At 37.0% G+C, this 21,190-nt stretch overlaps 1 protein-coding gene across 5 annotated transcripts in view; it reads left to right on the top strand.

Annotated features, from left to right (window-relative positions):
• Positions 1–793: 793 nt before the first annotated feature.
• GABRA2 (gamma-aminobutyric acid type A receptor subunit alpha2) overlaps positions 794–21,190 on the top strand; it is a 159,909-nt gene continuing 139,512 nt past the window's right edge. The window contains exons 1-4 of one of the 5 annotated variants that reach the window (XM_037829719.1): positions 794–825; positions 1,222–1,285; positions 2,277–2,349; positions 4,811–4,926. In XM_037829719.1, the coding sequence (XP_037685647.1) occupies positions 2,279–2,349; positions 4,811–4,926 (187 nt within the window). In that variant the 5' untranslated portion in view covers positions 794–825; positions 1,222–1,285; positions 2,277–2,278. Of the gene's footprint in view, positions 826–1,075; positions 1,286–2,271; positions 2,350–4,810; positions 4,927–21,190 lie in introns of those variants that run through there. The other 4 variants (XM_037829721.1, XM_037829720.1, XM_037829723.1 and 1 more) reach the window with 4 other exon arrangements.

Here is a 21,190-nt window from a genome sequence, read left to right as displayed (position 1 = left end):
GAGAAATGAGACAGATCAAACATACAATGCTGAAAGTATAAGATGGGGCTGGAATTACAACAGGTCCTTTTGCCATCAAAAAGTCCTAAAGGGGAGAAACCCTGCCCCCCACCCCCTACCGGGAAATGAAGGGCAGATACAGTGGAAACACAGCAGGTCCCCTTTTGTTCAGGGGTAATGTAAACTTTTTATAGCTGTTGATTGAGTCTGATCACCAGGAAGACAGGACTTATGTGAAAAGAGGATGAGAAAAAGAATTGGTGAGAGTGAACCGGACGTTTCCCAAGGTGTATAATGTGCAAATGCACTTTACTGAAGGGCTCAAGTGAGTCTCTAGCCCTCAAGAGCTTTTAGGGGAAATCAGTCCAGCTTGCAGGAGCCTGACAGCATATCTGGTACAACCAAAAAAAAATAAAACTTCCTGCTGCCTGTATCCACGCAAAATGCGCTGAACCCGGTCCTGCGTGGATGCTCTGATGACTAAGTAAAGGCGTGATTAGTCCCCTCGCCCCCCTGCGGGAGCGATACCTCTTTACCTCTTCTCCGCAGCCACGTCGTTCCAAAGCCAGGGATGTTGGGGGGCGGGCGACGGGGGCGGCGCCCGGGGCTAGGGCCGCGCACACAAGCTGCATTCCGACTTCGCACTAACACCCAGCGGCACCCCGCCCCAGGAACCACCCGGCCCAGGGGGAGCGCCGGCGGGTGGCCGCGGGGAGCAGCCCGGGCGGCGGGTGGGCTCCGCTCCTCCCGTACCGCGTGGGCGCGGAGAGCAGCACTCCGGAAGCGCCAGCGCGTCCGCCGCCTCCTGGGGCTGAGCTACTGCAGGTACCCGGCGAGGGACTGTCGTTCACCTGGGGTCGGTGGGGGTTGGGGGTGCCCCGAGTTCGCGGGGAATCTCATTAGCCCTCCTCCCAGTCCTAACTCCTCCTCCTCTAGGCGCGGGGCTCGTGCCCGCCACCGCCTGCGCGCACCGCGCCTCGCCCGCACCCCCTCCCCCCGCCCCGCCCTCCCCTGCCGTCGCTCCCCCTCCTCCCTTTCCTCCTCCTCCTCCTCGGCCCATCACCGCCACTACCGACGCCTTCGCCTCCTACTCCTCTCGCCGCCGCCGCCGCCGCAGCTCCTCGCGCTCCCCTCAGGCTTCCAACCAGCGGATCGCTCCCAGCTCACTCGGCTGCTGCTGCTGCAGTCTCTCTCTCTCTCTCTCTCATTTTCTCTCTCAAGTTTTCCTGTCTCCTCAAGATCTGGGCAAAGGGACGAAAACATCGAATTCTGCTTGCTGCTTCAGGTAGGGTCGCACGCTTTGGTTCAACAGGGACCATTTGCCATTTGCCTGCGCCTCCGGTGCATATCTCATCTTCCCCTTTCCCACTCTCCGACGCTCTCTGGAAACCAAAGGGGCTCAGGTCCCTCCCCCTCTCTTCAGCCCATTTAAAAAATAATTTCGGTACTCATCACCAGAAACAACTACAATAAGACCCAAGACGCCCGCCCGGCGGCACGTTTCCCTTCTGGCCCTTTTATAGTCTTCAACTTTGCACTCTGTGATTGCCGCTGCCTGCCTGACTGGTGTTTGATCCGGGAGCCTCACGCTCCTTCTATGGTGGTTACCGGCTTCTTGAACCGCTGTCAAACGCGTCGTTTCGTAGCAATTGATCCGAGCCCAGCAGCCTCCAAGACGTGATCTTGGGCAACTATGGATGAGTAGGAAAGGAGATTATTTTATTTTACTTTATTTTATTTTGGGGGGAGTGAAGAACTGAAGACAGAAGGAATGCAGCTCACTGTAATGATAAGAATAATTGAAAAAGTGGGCTGGCTGCCCCTCGCTTCTCCTGCTATGGTTGCGGGGGTGGTGTGGGTTGTGGGGTTGTAGCAGGACTTACTCATCTCTCCTCCCCCTTTCCACTCTCTGCTTCTAACCCATTTCCTTCTCCAGCTCATAGGTCCGTTTAGGATCCTTGGTGTTATTAATACATGTGTTCCCAAAACATGTGTGCTGAAAATGGGGATGGTGGAAGTTCCTAGTAGGGCAAAAGTCTGGTTACTTGGCCATCTTGCTGCCAATAATAAGAAAAGAAAGGAAGGAAGAAAGAAAAAGAAAAAAAAAAAATCTTCCTCCAATCACCACGTCCTACACTCACTCCACTGGAGTAATCTCCATAGCTTTAGTTCCAATTGCCAATTGAAATGGCATTCTTTGGGGTTAGTGGGATGATGGGGACCGAGTGTAATTTTAAGTGCCTTTTGTTTTTCTTCCGTGGCTTTGCAAAGAGCAGCGATGAAGATGAAATTAAACGTCTCCAACATGCAGTTACTGCTTCTCATTTTCTTGGTGTGGGTCCCAGCCAGGTGAGGCATTTATTATATTTAACTGTTTTAATTCAAGGTGAAGGTGTGTCTCTTGAATTCCATCAACACTGGGGTGCCTTTTGAGAATATGGGTTATTTTGAAGAACTATTTCTAATGAAAAATGGTTGAACTATGAAGTGAACTATGAAGTGATAGAGACTATGAAAAGTTTACTGCTACTTGTTTTTAACGATAAAATACATAAGTGAACAGAAACATTTTCTAAGGAAAAAAAAAATCGACTGAAGAAAGAAATGACCTTACAAGGAATTGAAGTGGTTAAGTTATATGTGTTTATAATCACAAATACTAAAATTCAGGAAGGAAGCCGATAGTTTTCCTTCAAGCCAAACAGAAAAGCACAAGCTGAAATGATTTGAGTGTCAACTTAAAATTTTCTTTTTCTTTTTTTTAAATGGTCTTGGCTCTTGTAGTCAGTGCAGAGAACTCAAATGATATGTGAGGCTTAAACCTCTAGGTGGAGGTAGTATACAACTTCATATCCACAAAAAATAAAACAAAAGCTTGATTTATTAATCAATGTCTCATATTATTAATTTAGAGATCTTTTATGCCTAAAATGGATATTGTCATAAAGAGAGCTTATTTTAAATGTATAACTAATTTTGGTTCACCTATGTGCTATAAGCATGCAATTAGGTTTTATATTGCTGGTCATTAACTTCATCTTAGTTGTAGTCTATCCTGATTTATGATATCAAGGGGCATCTTTTATTTATTGCCATTAGGATATCATTTTTGAAATACCAGAGGACCTAAAATACAAGTTTAACTATTCCTTTTTTAAAATCAATGTGTTTGTCATACCTTTATTTCCCTTTTAAACTTTCCTTTTTTGGTTCAAGTAATTATCAAAGGATGCAAATAATATTTCCTAGAATTGAGAAGAAGAAATCTATTTATAAAGCCTTATTTTAAAATTGGAAAATAGCTCTCATATGATATCTAAATATTGACTTTAGAAGAAAAATATAACCAATGATTAATAAAACAGTTTTGAGTGAAAATCTCCATGTGGAACTGCATGACTGCTATAGTGATTGGTTTTAAAATTCGCTTAAGTTGGCAGTCTAGAAACTATGAGGCTAGAGTGTATGAACTAATTTATTTATATAATTTTAAATGTTTCTCTTCACATTAGTGTTTTAATATTTTCTCTGCTGTCAGAGCAATATTTGTTTGAATTTGGTTACCAATTTTTAATATACTATGAGTACTTTTAGCTACTAGCTCTGTAGTTGTTAATGCAAATAGGCTGTGTCTATGATATTTTATTACAAATACACCCTTGATCAGGATGCAATTACATATCATCTTTGATTTTGAAATCAAAATCAGGAGTGAACAAGTCATAACTGATAAATAATCACTGAAAATCCTCAGTGCTTAAGCATATTTCTTTCCACTAGTTTTCTGTTCCATATTTGACAAATAGTAATGCTATAGGCAGTATTTTATTATATTATAGAAATGATTCTTTGGAGGGGGAAGCAGTAATTTAATCTCTGAATCATTAGGGAGAAAATGACAGTAAAAAGGGACATTCTGTTTTACATATACAGTTGCTTCTGCATCAAATTGCTAGATGTCACAAAATCAGATATCTGGTTTTATGAGGGAGAGAACTACCGTTTCTCCTTTTCTGGGGATATTTTAAGGCCATTTGTTCTTTCTACAAATTTATCACAAAAAAAGTGGCTGCTCATTTTAATCTTTACATGACCCCTATTGCTTTCCTCGGATACCAGTCAGGAGGGATTGTTCTTTCAAGGCTCTCTGCAGCCTTGCTTGTGCTGCTGCTGCTGATCCTTTCAGATCCCAGCTCCACCTCCCTGGCATCTGTGGAGCCTGGAGCACCGCCAGCGGAATTTCCCTGATGTCTATATTGCACTTGGCCATTGGGTGGAGGTATACCCAAAGTAAGAAAATGATCTTGGTTTAAGAGAGAGAAAGACGTAAAGAGAAAAAGAAAAACAGTTATGAGGGAGATAGAGAAATTTTGTATCTCCAAGGAGGCAATTTATTTTCCAGTTAATGTTCAAATCACTGAGGAATTATTTCTTGAAGCTCTTTGATTATCATACCTTTCTAATTGCGGAGTAATGTGACTAATAGGGTCTGCATGTGATAATCTTCAATCATAACACACTCTAGGAAATGGATTTTTAGAAAGAATAGTCCACACAGAATGATAAGTGATAAAAATTGGAAATAATTTTATCACACTTTTTGATAATCTGCTATTTAGCATCCATTTTCAATAGCATGCTTTATCTTCTCCATGGACATTCTGGTATTTATAGAAATGAAAAGAAGGAGGAAAGTGGGTGGCACTAATAGCTTAGAAAGCCTTAAAATTGAATTCAAGGAAGGAGAGCGTGTTGGCACTTGCAAAACACACGTATTTTTATATATCAGCTTGTAAAATTATCTGTTTAGGTTGGTGCTGGCTAACATCCAAGAAGATGAGGCTAAAAATAACATTACCATCTTTACAAGAATTCTAGACAGACTTCTGGATGGTTACGATAATCGGCTTAGACCAGGACTGGGAGGTAAAAATAGTTTTACTTTTGTTAAACTCTCAAAGAATAATGCCTATAAAATTAAGGGTAATATTCATATTTTAATACATTTTATGTATGAATGCATCACTATGTATTAAAAGCCATAGATAATAGAAAATAAGGTGTATGAAATAAACATTATCTGTGATTCCTTTCATACACACATAATGTATTTAACACATCTTTTATAGAATGCCTAAATCATATGGGACTCAAACTTTCTGCATGAATAGTTTTTCAGTTAATTTATTTCTAATGTCTAACTTGTTTCATACTTCGAGTATTTTAAAACCTATCATCATTGAGCAGATATGTTTGTATAGTATCTTTGGTTTCTTTTATCATATCTTACAGACACTTATTTTTACATCACTATGAATATGCAGAAAGGAGGAACCTAGAAAAGAGTATTTGTGTTTCATTGAAACAAATGCACTTTTGAGGATCTTATGATGATATTTCTTTACACACACTTGTAATAGTTCTAGAGTACAGCAAAGGTTTGCATTGTTTAAACTTTTGAAGACATTTGATATTTATATGAGCTGTAGGGCTAAATGTTTTGGGCTGTGACATGGTTTGATTTCAAATTTAAGCATTAATTTTCAACACAGAAAAATATATATACATTCTTAAAAGCAAGGGAAATTAGACTTGGCTAATATGTTGAATTTTAGTTATCCTGTAGCATAGCCAGTTGGTACTAATAAAATCAGGTGACTATATAATTAGTGAAATTCCTAGAAGAATTCTGAGTCAAATATTATTAGTCAATTCTTACATGAGCTAGATAGACAGATGATAGATAGATAGATATATAATAGATGGATAGATAGATACACACACATATACAAGTTTATTTATCACATATGTGCTTAATACTTACTTGGTTGTTCCGTTTAATAATTAATTAAAAATTAAGACAGATTAAACACTCGATACTAATCACAAATTTATACGATTAGCCTTGTTATTACCAGGCTGGCAATTTTGTGATATTTAGTTGCTTGAAAAGATTTGGATTGACTAAATGTCTGGATGTTTACATAAATAGTTGTTTTGAAAAATGTATGTGGTTGCTAATTCTGCATCTGTCGTTGGCACTGTATGGTTTGGATTATCCGGAGTTCAGAAAAAGTAAGAAGAGACCCAACTTGTTGGGTGGCATACTGCTTAATTATTATTAGATTTCGACTTGAATCCCTGGATGATATTTTGCATTTTAAGAGAGAAGTCCTATGGAGGGATAAAGTTAATGCGATACATTTGTTTCTCACGGAGAATTCAAATGTTTAATAAAAATCACTTATTTTTCTAAAAGGAAAACAAAAAGGGAAAAATGTCTCCTTAGTAATTAATATGCCTAATGAGCATAAATATAAGAAATTACCACCCTTATTAGTATATGTGGCAATGAGCCAATGCCAAATTTATATAAGCAGAAGGCTTTCATAATTCATAATGGTGGATTAAGAGGTAGAATGCACTTAGATCTTTTGCCTAGGCTATATATTTTATTATTTTAAAGAAATCCTATGCTGTGAAAAAATCTTAAAGTATTGGAGCTAGAAGAGATCTTGGACTTTGTCTCTCTGAGTTTTTAAGAGGAGTGTTTATACTCTGGGTGTGGTTGGGTGGTAGAAAGTACCTGTTGCAGTATCTGGGTATTATCATTGATCTCTTCATACTTCTTTGGTCCTGTCCTTTGTATTCCTTTTATTTCATTACCAGCACTTAAATATAGTCCTCATTATCTTGCTGTTTGAGTTAATGTGATAGTGCAAATGACCTTTCTTGCCTTACTGTCTTCCCTCCCTGATCCTTTAAGTATTGGACAGATTAGGGTCTAATATCTCACAGTCAGATTGTCTTCTTTCCGTCTTGCATTGCTTTTCATGTCACTCTTTTCTAACTTTTCTAACTTTGGTAGCCATTGATGAGGCGTAGTGGAAGGAACACAGGCCTTGGAGGCAGATAGATCCAAATTGGAGTTTCTGCTTCTTCCACATTTACAAGGCTTGTGCTTTGGGTAGATAATCTGTGTCCTTTGCGTTCACAGAGCCATGATGTATCTATTTTATTACCTTGTTGGGTTGTTGAGAGGATTAAACAAACAAAAAGTGTTTGCAAAGTATGTGCCATATACTGGCAGTTCAACAGATATTAATTCTTTCCTTATTCCCTTAGATTCCTGATTTAACAATCAAGGTTTTCTATAATCTCCCTTTCTGGCTTCATTTACCACTTTGCCGCCTCACAGTCCTCTGCTTCATATTCATCTATTCATTTTCCCCTTGATAATCCACATCTGCTCCCTTGGCCTTTGATCATATTTTGCTTTTTCCTGGGGTTATTTCTCTTCATCCTCTCTGATGATCTAAACCCTGTCCTTCCTGTAAAGATCAACTAAACGGCAGTCCTCTTTAGAAAAGATCTGTCTTGATTGAATTGAAGAATCCCAGGTTCAGTTTCCTCTCTACTGAATTTCTTTAGCAGTTGTTGACTCCGTGTCTCATTTGGTACTCATTATAAGCTATCTTGTACTATTTATTATCTTTTTATGTGTCTCTTATTGCCTTAACAAGATTGTAAGCTCATTGAGGCTACATATGTTATAAATCCTCTGTGGTCTCAGCAACTAAATATTATTTGCATATTGTGGCCGTAAAATAAATGTTGATTGCTTGATTAACTTTTCTGTCACCAGTTATTCATCTGTAAAATGGAGCTAGTAATATTTAGCTGAACTTTTAGTTAGAAAGTGTCTAGATGACACGTTGAGCATCATGCTGCAGGAAGGCAGTGTGTCTTAGTAAAGAAAACCTAACTTTAGCTTGTGGAGATTTGGGTAAAATTCCCACTCTGATTTTAGCAATCATCTGACCTTCCAATATTTAGACTCTTTGGGTTTACATTTCTCAGCTATAAAATGGGATAACTAATACTCATCTTACAGTTTTTGATAAATATTAAAGGAGATGATATATGCAAAGAATTTAGCATGGTTACTGGCATATAGTAGACAATAAATGATGAGTCAGTCTTTAAAAAATCTTTCTGAATGTATTGCTATAAATTTAAATTACTCTGATTATTTCTACATCCAAAATATGCATAAGCTATGGTGAATAGAAAGTTGAAGGAAAGTACTTGTATTATTAGGTCCCAGAAATTAATAATAGGGACAAGGTATGATTCCATTTTAATTTATCAAATGGAACATCTCTATTTATTGAATTTTCTGGATAATTAATCTCAATTAGTGTGTTCTTTCCTTTATAGCTTTAATATAAATGAGAGCATAGGAAACAGGAATCAGTTGTGAACCAGGAGTTTAAAAAATTGTTCTTTTTATCTGTCTTCCACTTTCTAGATTTTACCTTAGACAAGTTACTTAGCCATTCTGAGACTTGATATTTTCTTTGGAAAATGGGAATAATAATAGCTTACTATGAGAAGAGGAGAGAAAATTGGGATCCAAGTATATGACAAAGATTATGCATTATATTGGATTATAAAATTTAAGGTATTTAAGAATTAACAATAGTAATAATTAATAATAGAATCTCTTTAAAATTTGTCAGATGATGCCATTCTACTGCTCAAAGCCCTGCATTGGTGTTCTATTTCATTCAGAATAAAAGTCATATTTCTTATGGTGGCCCCTGAGGCTCTGCATTACCACTCTTCCATTCCTTCTCTGACCTCACATCCCACACCTCTCCCTCTTGTTAACCCTGCTTCAGGTACATTGGCTTCCCTCTATTCTTTGAACATACCAGGATATTTTGCTGGGTCTTTTGCTCTAGCTGTTCCCTTCTACCCCAGATAGCCACAATTCCCACCTTCTTAATGAGGCCTGACCTGCGGAACCTAATAAATAGTGCAACCTGTCCACCCCACCCCACCCTAGCAATCTTGATTCCCCTTCCCCAGCCTCACTTTTATTCTTTAGCACTTATCTTTTTAATAAATTTTATTTGAAGTAATTTAAAAATTGCAGAAGGCTTGAAAAAATAATACAAAACCCATACAGAGAACTTCAGTGTACTCTGCACCCAGATACCCATATCCACCAACTTTTAACATTTTGCCACATTTGCCATATCATTCTATCCATATATCTTTCTAACCATCCATCCATCTACCCATCCCTATCTGTTCATCCATCTGTCTGTCTGTTTGCCCGCTTGTCTATTTATCGATCTATTTTCCAAATCTTTTGAGAGTAGGTTGTATACATCATGCTCCTTGAACAAGTAATACTTCATGGGCATTTGCTAAGAATCAGGACATTCCCATTTGTAACCACCTTAAGTACAGTTATCAAGTTCAAGGAATATATCATTGCTATAAAGCTTATAGTCTACATTCCAGTTTTTTTCATATGTCCCAATAGTGATGTCCTTTTGTGCCTTTTCTCCTCCATTATTAGATCCAGTCCAAGATCACATACTGCATTTAATTGTCACTGTCTTTTTTTTGTTGCTCTTTTGTTTTATTTTAATTGTGGAAACATATTCAATATCGGCTTTCCCATCTCAACCATGACTAAGCATACCATCCAGTAGGATTAATCACATTCACTATGTTGCACAACCCTCACCACCATCCATTATGAGAACTCTTCATACTCCAAACAAACCCTGCACCTATTTTGCAGTAACTCCCCATTTCCTATACCTTCTGTCCCTGGTAGCCTGCACTCCACTTTCTGTTCCTATGAATTTACATATTCTAGTTATTATATGTCAGTGGAATCATACAATATTTGTTCCTTTGTGTCTATTTCACTCAACATGATGTCTTCAAGGTTCATCCATATTAAAGCATGTATCAAAACTTCATTCCTTTTTATGGTCAAGTAATATTCCACTGTGTGTATATATCACATTTTGTTTATCCTTTCATCTGTTGATGGACACTTGCGTTGTTTCTACCTTTTGGCTGTTGTGAATAATGCTGCTGTGAACATTGGTGTTCAAATGTCTGTCAGATTCTCTGCTTTTGATCCTTTTGGGTATATACCTCGAAGTGGAATTTCTGGGTCATTAAATCCTTAACTTTTTGTGGTACCATATGAGTTTTCCACAGAGGCTGTATCATTTTACATTCTCACCAACACTGCACGAGAGTTCTGTCTTTGTACATCCTTGCCAACGCTTGTTTTCTATTTTTTAAATAATAGCCATTCTATTGGGTGTGAGAGCTCATAATGTCTTTTAAAATGCAAGATTATTTATTTATTATTACCATTATGTCAATTGCTTGTTTTGTCTCTTTTGCTAGAGTGTAGGCTTTATGAGATCAGGGATTTTTGTCTGTTTTAATGCTTGGTTCAATGATGTGTTTATCCCAACAATCTAGAACTATGCATGGCATGTCGTAAGCACTCAATTAAATATTGCTTAAATGAACTTTATTTATTTAATTACTATTTTAGTATGCCACCCTGGAAAGAATCAACTAGAGAACTTCCCTTATCCTGAAAATCAGTGGAGCAGTTATTGTTTAATTACCTCATTGTTCTTTCACTGTTTAAATCGGCATATTTTAGGCTGGCTTCTTGGTGATCTGGAACAATTATTACACCAATTACTGAAACTTCTGACCTAACATTATGTGTAATTCTGCCATGAATTCATTGTATAATTTTGGCTGAGTCATTTCTCCCATCTGTTTCTTAATTTACTCATCTGTGAAATGGTGGGAGGGGTTCTACTTATTCCATTTGTATCTCACAAGGATATTGCATGGCTCAAGTAAATTAAAAATTTTAATAAAGCATAATATACCATATAATTGATAGGCGTTAGTTATTGTGAGAAACAGCAGAGGAGAGTTCTTAAAATCATCTTAAGAGATAGTGTTCTTTTAAATATGCCAAGAGAACATTGGTAGGTCTCGTGCTTTCGGTGTGCCTACTTCTTTGTGAGCTTAGAAATCTGAGGTGAGTTTGCCTTGATATTTTATCTACCAAGCCCTTACATTCATATTAGCTAAAACTAATTACTGAATCAATTTTTCCTTTTGTCTACATTTTAATTATTGAAACTAACAGCTCAGGCCACCAACCCCCCATGGGTTTTCACATTTCTTGAGTAGCTTTCAAAATGTTAACTGAATAAGAAGGGTAATGTTTGTTTTTGAACAAATTTTATAGGGTCATTGGGAAGATGAATGTGTAGACAGACTTCATATATTTATGATAATTAACATCTACAATGTCCAACAGTGACAGCTATGAGAAATGATAAGGCTTGGTATCTAAATTACAGATTCAGTTTGGAAAATCTAGAATGAGCACCGTGCTTAACTGCCTTTAGAGGAGCTGTGTAGAATTTATTTTTTCCTCAGTGCTATTGTTTTATGCTTTGAAACTTGAAGGAGCTTTATTTCTAAAGCCAAAAACATGAAGTCAGAATATAGACTTAGTGTTTGAGGGTCAATTTCCAATCTCACTCTTGGCTTTTTATCCTCAGGTTGTAGACGGATATTAACATGTTTCTGTGAGTTTTATTACCTCATATTTATAAAAAAATTGGCTATTGAGTGGACAAAAAAATAAAAAAGAAAAGTCTGGTTTCTCCCAGGGAAGCTGACCTTGAAATAGTATTGAATTATTTTATAAATTTATGGTTATATAGAAAACCAATGGGTTTGGATTTGAATTCTGCTGGCTCCGTGTATTATAACTTCTAACATGTTACTCCTTGCTTTGGTTTCTTTGTGAAGTAGGGGTAAATGTATACAACTTCATTGGTTTGTTAAAGGTTTAAACCTTTTTTATGCATCTGAGTTCTTTGGACAGTGTCTGGCAAACAGAATAGGATCTCAATTCATGTAAATATTCTTGCTATTATTTGTAGATGTTCTTGCTATTATTTTTGACCTTAATACTCCTTCTACTATGACTGCAATAGAAGGCATCACCCAATTTTTCACTTAATCTATAAGAGCTGTAACTTCTAAAGAGTGACATATTTGGAGCATACATAATACAGTTTTAAAGAGAGGAGACTTTTGTGAATATCTTATGTAAGCAGTCTCATTCTGTGGCACACCTTTGTACATGCACAGAATTTATGAAAATAAAACTAATAATGAAAGAAAGATGATATATTTATTGCCATTCATAATCATTATCATGGCATTTAGCTATTTGGCATCATGATAGAGAATTCATCTCTAATAACACAGTTATATTTATAGAATAAAACTCATTGTGTAAAATTGATAGTAATGGAAATAAGACTAAAAATATGTCCACTGACCTAACCTTGGGTTCTAGGTATCTGAATGGCAAAATTTCTGGGTCTTGCAACTATATATTTTATGCCTCAGGCTTGCTAGCTTCCTATTTGTCTTTAAATTCAAGGGTGGTGGAGGCTTCAGGAAGGGAGAGAACACACTGAGAATGGTTTTAAATCTCAATATATAGAATTGAAGAGGGGAGATTAAGTGGATTGAAGGGGCAAGAAGAGCAGAAGAGAAGGGACTGGGCTATTAAGTTATGCTAGTCTCACACGGAAGCAGGGTAATCTCCAGGTCCTGGGGCCCTCCTTCTTGCAAAGCTGTTATGTTTGGCAATCCCCTCCTCATTAAAAACCTGCCTAGAGGCTGATGCTCCCCAGAGGCATGAGGCACCTGAGATTCCACTCTCCCTTCCCTTTGGACTCAGCCTTCTGGGGTCCCCTAAAGTGCCTGGACTAGGGCAAACTTCACAACAAGCCTTAGGCCTAGAAAATTTCAGGGCCATTTTTGCTCCCTACGGCTAGATCTTTCCACCCGCTTGCGTCACAGGGAGCACATTTGATTACTTTATGAGTGAGAAAGTGGAGATAAAGGCAATTTCACATAGGTGTGTAAATGGCTTTCAATAAAAGTGTAAATGACTGATAGCAAGTCCTTTGTCATTCCCCATTTATTTTGTGGGAGGCATGAAACTGAGAAAGCAGAAAATTACAGTACTGATAGCTGGAAGTGAGATGCCAGTGGGGAGGCTAGAGACCCTGGACAGGACTTTCAAAGACATTTCCTTTTGTTTTGTCTGGGGCTGGCCCTCCTTCTTTCCATGTGGCACAGAAATAATGTGCTGATGAAGATTTTCATCACAGTGCATGCAAGGTTTGGCTAGATACCATGGTAATGTTATGTACAGAGTTTTGGATTCTTTTAATATTTTGAAGCAGAGTTAACAGACATCCTCTACACAGCCTCACTAATGACGTGTGTTGCTTCCTTGCCGACTCCCTGTTGGAGAATGTTACTAAGACAGGCTCCTTCAGGAACTGGTTAAGTTATGGTATTTTGGCAGAACAGTTTCTCAGTTCATTGTTGTGACTAGCTTGTGCTTATTTTATAGGAGAGGCAGTCATGGCTACATGGCAGCACTGTTAAGCAGCGAATGGATGGTGGTACTTTCTCCTCAAACAGCATCTCCTGGGAAAAATTCAAGTTGACATCAAGGATGTGCATAGGCCCCGAGAATACTACCCCTGTTTTAATGAAATAACAGTACAGCTTTGTTTTCACCTCAAAAAGTTTTTAGTTAGCAACATTTGCTTTCTCTACCTTTGCAGTTAGGAAGTTGTTGCCCTCAGTCATAATTTTGAGGGTCTATTTATTTCTGCTCTTTCAGACACAGGTCTACCTCATCCACTGTCCTTTTCCTCTCTCATGGTTAAGCTCAGGTGCAAAGTTGTTTTTTTTTTTTCCCCTGAATACACAGTGGATAAATTGGACTTGAGGCATGACCGATCCATTTGTTTTGGCGTCATTTTTTGATTGCTACAGCTCAATCATATTGCAGAAATCTATATTGATAGTGGAGATGGCCAAAATGAACAGCTTGGCTGATTGGCAATTCATTACTTTCCCATGTGTTAACACGGAAAGTCAAATGAAATTATTCTGGTATTCTATTCTTTAAGACCATGTGTATTGCAGTCTTATGATGTGCCAGACATTCTGCAGGATATAAAGATGCACAAAGTGTGGTGTTGATCTTATAGGAGATGCAGTCCCTCAGAAGGCTTTTGAGACTCCAAACAATACTACACAGCTTCCATTATAAGAACATACTGCTGAAGTTCATGGGTGCCAGAAATCACTTTTATTTGTATGATATAACTGGAGTTAGCCATGTTCTGTTGCTATAAGAATAGTTTATTCGTTCAGCTCCTTCTTACTGAGGGCTGAGGATTTGCTGGGTACTATTCTAAATCAAAGAATTCTATTAAGAACCAGACCCAGTCTTTGTGTGAATTTGTATCGCATCCTACTTTGGCTCTTTTTGCCTTTTGAGGTACTTGTTTCTTCTTCCCCTTCGTAATTAAAAATACTGTAGACATACCCTGTGTTTTCTTATTGAACTGTAAGTCTTTTCTCAGAAAGGGAAGAGTGTTTTCTGGCATATTTACTGTGGGGCTGAGACTTATGATATCTATAGAAGAGTGTAACACCCCAGAGAGCACATGGTTCTGCACCTGTGGCGGATGTGTTGGGGTGTTTATGTTAATGGTGGCACTTCTAGAGCTGTAAAATGAGTGTTAATTCCAGTTGAAACTTCTGGAGGTTCTCTAGCTTTCTTTTCAAGGAAAACTTGCCTTCTGCCTTTTCTTAATTTCCTTTGTGCTAAAGGTGAATGAAAGAATAGTGAGAGATGTCCTGTGTAAATAAAAAAAGCCATAAATGATATAGGGTACAATGTACTGAATCTTAAATGTAATGTTCTTGGCACAAAATAGTATTCTAAAAACTTCTTTTTAACTTAAGATACCCTCATTCTCTGAGGTACAGACCTTATCATTTAGAAGTAAGACATGATAAGAATAAAATCGATGTTAAATCTAGAAGTATATTATATAGAAGCGCATCAAATTGGGATCTATCAACTTATCATGAGGTATAGATACCTTCACATTTTCCATTGTATTCACAGTTTAAATAACCTATACTAGGTAGTAGTTTTGATATCTTTGTATGTTTTAAATATATATTTTTAATAAATGAAAAAATTAGCATGTAGACAAGCATGAGCCCGTCTCCATCTTAATTTGATATTTGAGTTGTGATGTGGATTTTTATTTCATCTTCTTTCTCTTTATTTCAGTTCTGAAAAATGGTATAAACAAAATATAGGTTTACATGTAGTTAGAAAAAAATAGTACTCTGTAGAAGAGCAGCCTTTTATTAGTTAATATTCATGGTGTCAACTACTTTTTAGTGGAATGAATACAAAATGTAGCACAATGACTTTTCCAGGAATGTGTGTGGTGCTATTCTTTCTGTATAGAATCATTTTAATATCTTTAAAGGATATGTTCGGTTGAAGTATTCTTAATTTGATTTAAAATTAATAAAATAAAATATAAGGCTTTCCTCTTCTAATATAGTATTCATAGAAATAAATGTCAAAAATTAAATGCTATTTTCATCTGTTTGTGGATATGGTTAGCATAGTCTAATAAATTTTTATGGGTGTTTCAGGAACATGTTGTAATGAATAGTACTACTGGGTTTTGTCTGAGTAGAGTTAGGTCACAACGTTAAGGAAGGTTGAAGAAAGGCTAAACATTATTAGTGTCTACTAATAGCATTCCTAAACCCATTGTTTAGATTGTTTTGTAATGGCACCAGAAGTATTTTAGTAAGTGTTGTGAAGGCGTTCAGTTTCCGTTAAGAAGATAAAAGGATCAGGTGCTTTTAAAATGCTGTAAGTTAAAAAGCTTTCCTGGACGGAGAAGAATGTCAGACTTGAATTGGAGGACTAGTTTGGAGGAGGAAGACAATTGTCAAGGGAAACATTTAGAAAGAGATGTGAGGTTTTCTGCTATCACTAATTACTCATGAGAAGATTTTAAATTTTAGATCAAAAGACGCTGAGTTCCAACTCAGATCTTCAGGTTGTAGAGAACAAATGTTTTCAATTATATGAATTTTGAGAAGCTGGCACAGTAGAATTAAGCAAGCCATCTATAGTCAGAGAATTAAGGGTAAATGGAACAAATTAATTTTCGTTACTGTGATTATATAGAGAAATTCTTCAATTTCTCAAGTAGGGAAATAGTGGGCTGAAATGCCAGCCAGATTTTCAAGGAAGATTAAAATTTGAATACTGAGAGAGGAAGTCTTAATTAAAAGAAAAGGGCATTGCAAGACTGTGTTCAGATTGGGTAGAGGGGAATATGGAAGGATAGATTTAATTAGTTATCTAGTAAAAGGATAATCGTCAAAGCGAAAAATGTGAGGTTGATGATTGTGCTTGGTACAATAGCAAAAAAATCTTCCAGCAGATAGTAGAGTAAAGGAAACTTCAGAATCTTAAAAGATTCTTAATGTTAAGCAAGTGGAGTGGGCCTAGGTTGTAAACATGTTATAAAAAAAAATGGGGATGAATGTAGAGCCACTTTTAAGGTGAAGTCCTTTGATAAGTAAAAAGTAAAACTAAGTGTCCTTTTTATTGTTTTGAGTAATTTTTGGCCTACTGGTGATATCAGGTTCAAGGATAACTAATAAGAAAACCATATATAGAGCCATATTACTAGTAGTGCTTGTGTCTCACAATTAAAGTACTTTAAATATCAAAAATTGACTCCTTCTTAAAACGTATAAATTAGAAAAGCAGTCGCTGAATTCTTAAATGAGAAGATCAGGCAGATGAAGTAGTGGGGGGAATATTGCTATGGCAGAACTCCTTTCAACTTTCATTCTGTCAAGCTTCCCATATAATCTGAAGATCTCTTGGAGGTATTTTTGGCTGCTACCAAACTGATGGTATGACTCATGACTTTAGCAGGGAGGGTTATTTAGTTTTTTACGTTATTATTTTTGAAATACAGGGGTGATGAGAATTTCCATAAGGCCGAGGTTGCTGACTCAGACTGGAGACGTTTACTTTTACGTGCGGTTGTGCCTATTCCAACCGACGTTGCCTGAGTTTGTCATTCTCTTTTAGCTGCTACTACACCCAATCTGGACTTTGTCATCTTGGTGACAGCTTCTACTACAGGCCTTCTCACCCTCAGACAAATCGTCTGCCCAGTTGCAGGGCAGCAGCTGCAGTTTCTGCTGCCGTTGCCTCGGAACAGCTGAGAGGGTAAGCAAAATGTATCAGCAGAAAAGGAAGGGGGCAGGTGCACGTTTAAGTGAGTGGATTTGAAAGTTAGTGGGGCAGAAAGCAGATGTCTCTTCATCAAATCCCATTCCCTTTAGGGAACTGTTTTGTGACCTGTCATCTCTGTAATTTTCCCTACCCGCTCAAGGGAGGTGTGGCACTTTACATTCTTCTGTCTAAAAATATTAGAAGTGGATATAATAATCTCAAGTGGCTTATTATAGTGCAATTTTAATGCCAGTTGGGAACAAAGGAAATCTTGCTCCCTAGCACTAGAATGAAATAATAAAATATAAGTGAAAAAGGAAAAGAAGTCCATAGAAATCTTCATCGGTCAGACATGTGTTTGGCTGAAAGTAACAGAAAGCCTAATCTATAGTGACTTCGATAGGCATCAATTTTGTAACCAACAAGGAGCCTAGAGGTAGGTGGCTGCTAGCATTGGCTGATGTCCCAAATGATGCCGTCAAGAATCCTGACTCTGTCTTTCCACCTCCTTTTCCATAATGTTGACTTCTGTCCTTATGCTTGTCATCTCATGGCCCCAAGGTGTCTACTGCAGCTCCAGCCATCATGGTTAAGGTTGGAATAAAAGGAAGGGATGACTCCAGCTCCATTTGTTACTTTTATTAGAAAAACACGTCTTCCTAGCATTTGCGATTGATTTCCACCGTTATCTCATAGTCCTTTGCAGCTAAAGGGACATCTGGGAAAAAGAGTGCCCTATATGGGGTTGGGTACATTTATGCCCTAAAAAAATGGGAATTTATGAGAAAAAAGAAGGATAGGAGGATGTGTTGGATATACATCTGAAAATCTGTCATAGGTCCTAACTCTGTAACAGAAAAGTTATTTTTCTGTACCTCTATTTCCTTCTCTGTAAATGGAAAAATAATAGTTCCAGTGATGAGTTAATATATCCAAAGCACTTAAAATTTTAATTTGCATATGAATCACCTGGGTGGTGATTGTTAAAATGCAAATTTTGATTCATTATGACTAAGTGGAGATCAAGATTCTGCATTTCTAACAAGCTCCCTGGTGATGCCAGTGCTGCTGGTTCTTCGGCCACACTTTGAAAAGCAGGGAAGTGCTCAGCTAAGGCTGAATTGTACAACTACAGGGACATTGTTAAAGAATATAATGCATTGAAGACAAGAGGCCCTTTAAGTGTTCACTAAGTGTACTATTATTTTTGTTATTATTTTTAAAAATTGTAATTTTTTTGTTTTTATTACCACAGTTTTCCCTGACAATTTGGAATTCCAGACTTATGTTTCTAAAGATTGGCAGTGATAAACCTCATCTTTATCAGAATGTAACATAGACAGATTTATTCCTTGAAATATGCTTTTGAAAAAATGCTAGTTAATTTTAGATTGACCATTAGTTTCTGTGGATATGCTGCATAATATTAAGTTTGATTTTTCTACCCAGTTGAGTCATCAGTACACTTTTATTGCATCACACTTTATAAATAAGAACATATCTATCTATATATAGACATAGGCATATAGAAAGATATGTTGAAAAAATTAAAACTAATCTGTGATAACATCATGCTGGTATTTGAGCTTTGCTTCATAGAAATGTTGCAGTTAACTAGTTGTGAAAAAAAAACTGGCATGAAGTTTGTAAACCAAACTATATAAATAATTGATTATTAAAAAAATTAATTCTGTATATGGTATTATGGTAAATAAAATTTTACCATGTGTAACCCCGAGAGTAGAAAAATAGATATTTCTTTGAATTCTATGTTCTATATAAGATGTTAAAAAATTATCTTTTTGGACCGATAAGAAGTGATTTCCTTTAAAAGACATTCTAAGTGATTTGTATTAGAGTGCCTGGCAGAGACCAGATTATAAAACTTGAGGGTCCTAAATTGGTAAAGAACTAATTGTATTTTAATGTTAAATACTTGCTAAGAGGAAAAAGGGGCTTTGCTCTAATCTGGGGAGTCTGTGGTGGCAACTCAGTGTACAAGTATATAAATACTAGTTTATGCATGAAAATCCGTCTCTTTTTTCCATAAAAGCTGGATGACCTTGTGCAAGCCAATCATTATTTCTGTGCCTCAGTTTCCCAAACATGAAGATGAAGGGACTGTAGCCAATGACCTTAAATGTCTTTTCCATCTAAAATCTCTCCCATCTTTTGTTGCTTGTTCAAGGCAAACAGAGTGGAAAATAAGGTTCTTGGAACAGAAATGTAAAGCCAATTTTTCCTTCATTGTAGAGAAATAGAGGGACAGAGTATGGGGCTGAATACAAGATACAGACTCTATTTTATCTGGAAATACTTTTTTTGGGAAATATTTTATCTGAAATGTTTCTTAATTTTTTTTTTTTTTATTTTTTTGCATAGATAAAGTTAATAAAAAAAAACACAAAAACAAGAAACAAGATGTAGACTCTACAGTCCATCCAGGCAGAAGACTACAAAGGCTCTTTAGTTTTTTAGTCCCTTTTAATTAGGAGTTTGTACAAACTAGTTACTTTCATTACATAGGATTACTAATTAAGAGCTTCTCTTAAAATAGAGTAAGATTTGATTACAAAGAATTCGGTAGAAGTGAGGTAGTGATGAGTGTACCAATTTATATTTACCAGTGTTTCTGTTTCCAAAGTTTGCTCTACATTCTATATGTGTTATGCAAATGAAAGCATCTCTAAGGCTCATCCTCTTTCAATTCTCATCACTAACACCATAGATCCCATCTCCTCTTGAAACTCATGCCTGCCTTGTCGCTGTATCTTTACAATTTCCTGGTTATTTGCCTCTTACCAGTTTTATTCTTTGGTTCCTCTTTATCTTCTCAGGACTTTATTGTGTGGGCTCTTCAAGGTTTTATGCTTTTAACTCTGATTTTTTCACTTTGTTTTCCCAGAACAATTTCATTCAATGCCACAACCTCAAGTATCAACTTACATGTTGCTAATTTCCAAATCAGTATCTCTAGTTCTCGTCCTGTTTTCTGAAGCAGATTTACTCATGGTACTGCCTGAATGAACTCCCTCCTATGATCACCCACTATTTTTAGGATTAAGTTCAGAACCTTAAAGTGGTCAGCATAGCTGTGAATTCTCTGGCTACTGTTTTCTTTTCTGATCTCGTCTCTTACTACTTGTCATATCTTGTACTTAGTGTTCCAGATTCACTGTGTTTCAGATTTTGGTTTTTAATGTACTTGGCTTTCTCTAACCTGTGGCCTTTATACACCCAGTTATCTCTATTGAGAGCATAGTTTCCTTTCATCAGATTCTGTCTTAGATGCTGCTACTTTCTAGAAGCTTTCCAAAAATGTCATCCTCTACTCCTACCTAAAAAGCATCCATTACTATGTTTGTTATAACATTGCTGTGCTGAATTGTAATTCTATGACCCACCTATTGGAATCTAAGATCTCTAAGGATGGAAATTTATGACTCCTTTTTGCTGTTCTTTTGCTAGTACAGTGCATAATTCTTATACAACATGTGCTGAATAAATGAGTAGAAAAATGATGAACTGTGTTTTTTTTCTATATGAATTTCTCAAATTCAACTTCTAGAAAACAGAAATCATAATTCTGTCACTTGAAACTGCTTTTTATCCTGTGATTCTCTTGCATGGTTAATTATATCAATATCTATAAAACTGTGAGAGCTAAAACTCCATCTGGGAATTGTTTTTCCAATTCTCTTTATTCCTTTTCAGCCCCTGGCTATCCTCTAATGCACAGGCAGAAAACTGATTAATTGATCTGCTTCTGTTTTTAAATAGATAATTAATTTAAAACATTTAGAAATCAGGACATTACCCATAAAAATGTGGATTCCAAAAATGGCATATATGGTGACCCCAACCAGAAATTTTCCATGACAGTAATTCATTGGAACTGTATAGCAGCTTTCCCTATTAAAGAGGGTGTAGTCTCTCCATTTAGGCAGAGATTCCATTCAGTCCAGGTCAATTAGTCATGTTACTTGGCTGGCCATGTAAATATCATGCTGCCTAAATAAAACATTTTGAGTATGTAAAGCCTACCCTATTCTATTTTCCTTATTGCTAGATTTTTATTTTTTAATTGCATTTGATTAACAACCTTTGCTCCACATCCTTCAATGGCTTCCCATTTTCCCTCTTTCC

This window comes from Choloepus didactylus, chromosome 3 (genome assembly GCF_015220235.1).
Source record: "Choloepus didactylus isolate mChoDid1 chromosome 3, mChoDid1.pri, whole genome shotgun sequence".
NCBI classification, from domain to species: Eukaryota; Metazoa; Chordata; class Mammalia; order Pilosa; family Megalonychidae; genus Choloepus; species Choloepus didactylus.
The sequence above is the reverse complement of the archived record's forward strand: the minus strand, read 5'-3'. Positions and strand labels throughout refer to the sequence as shown.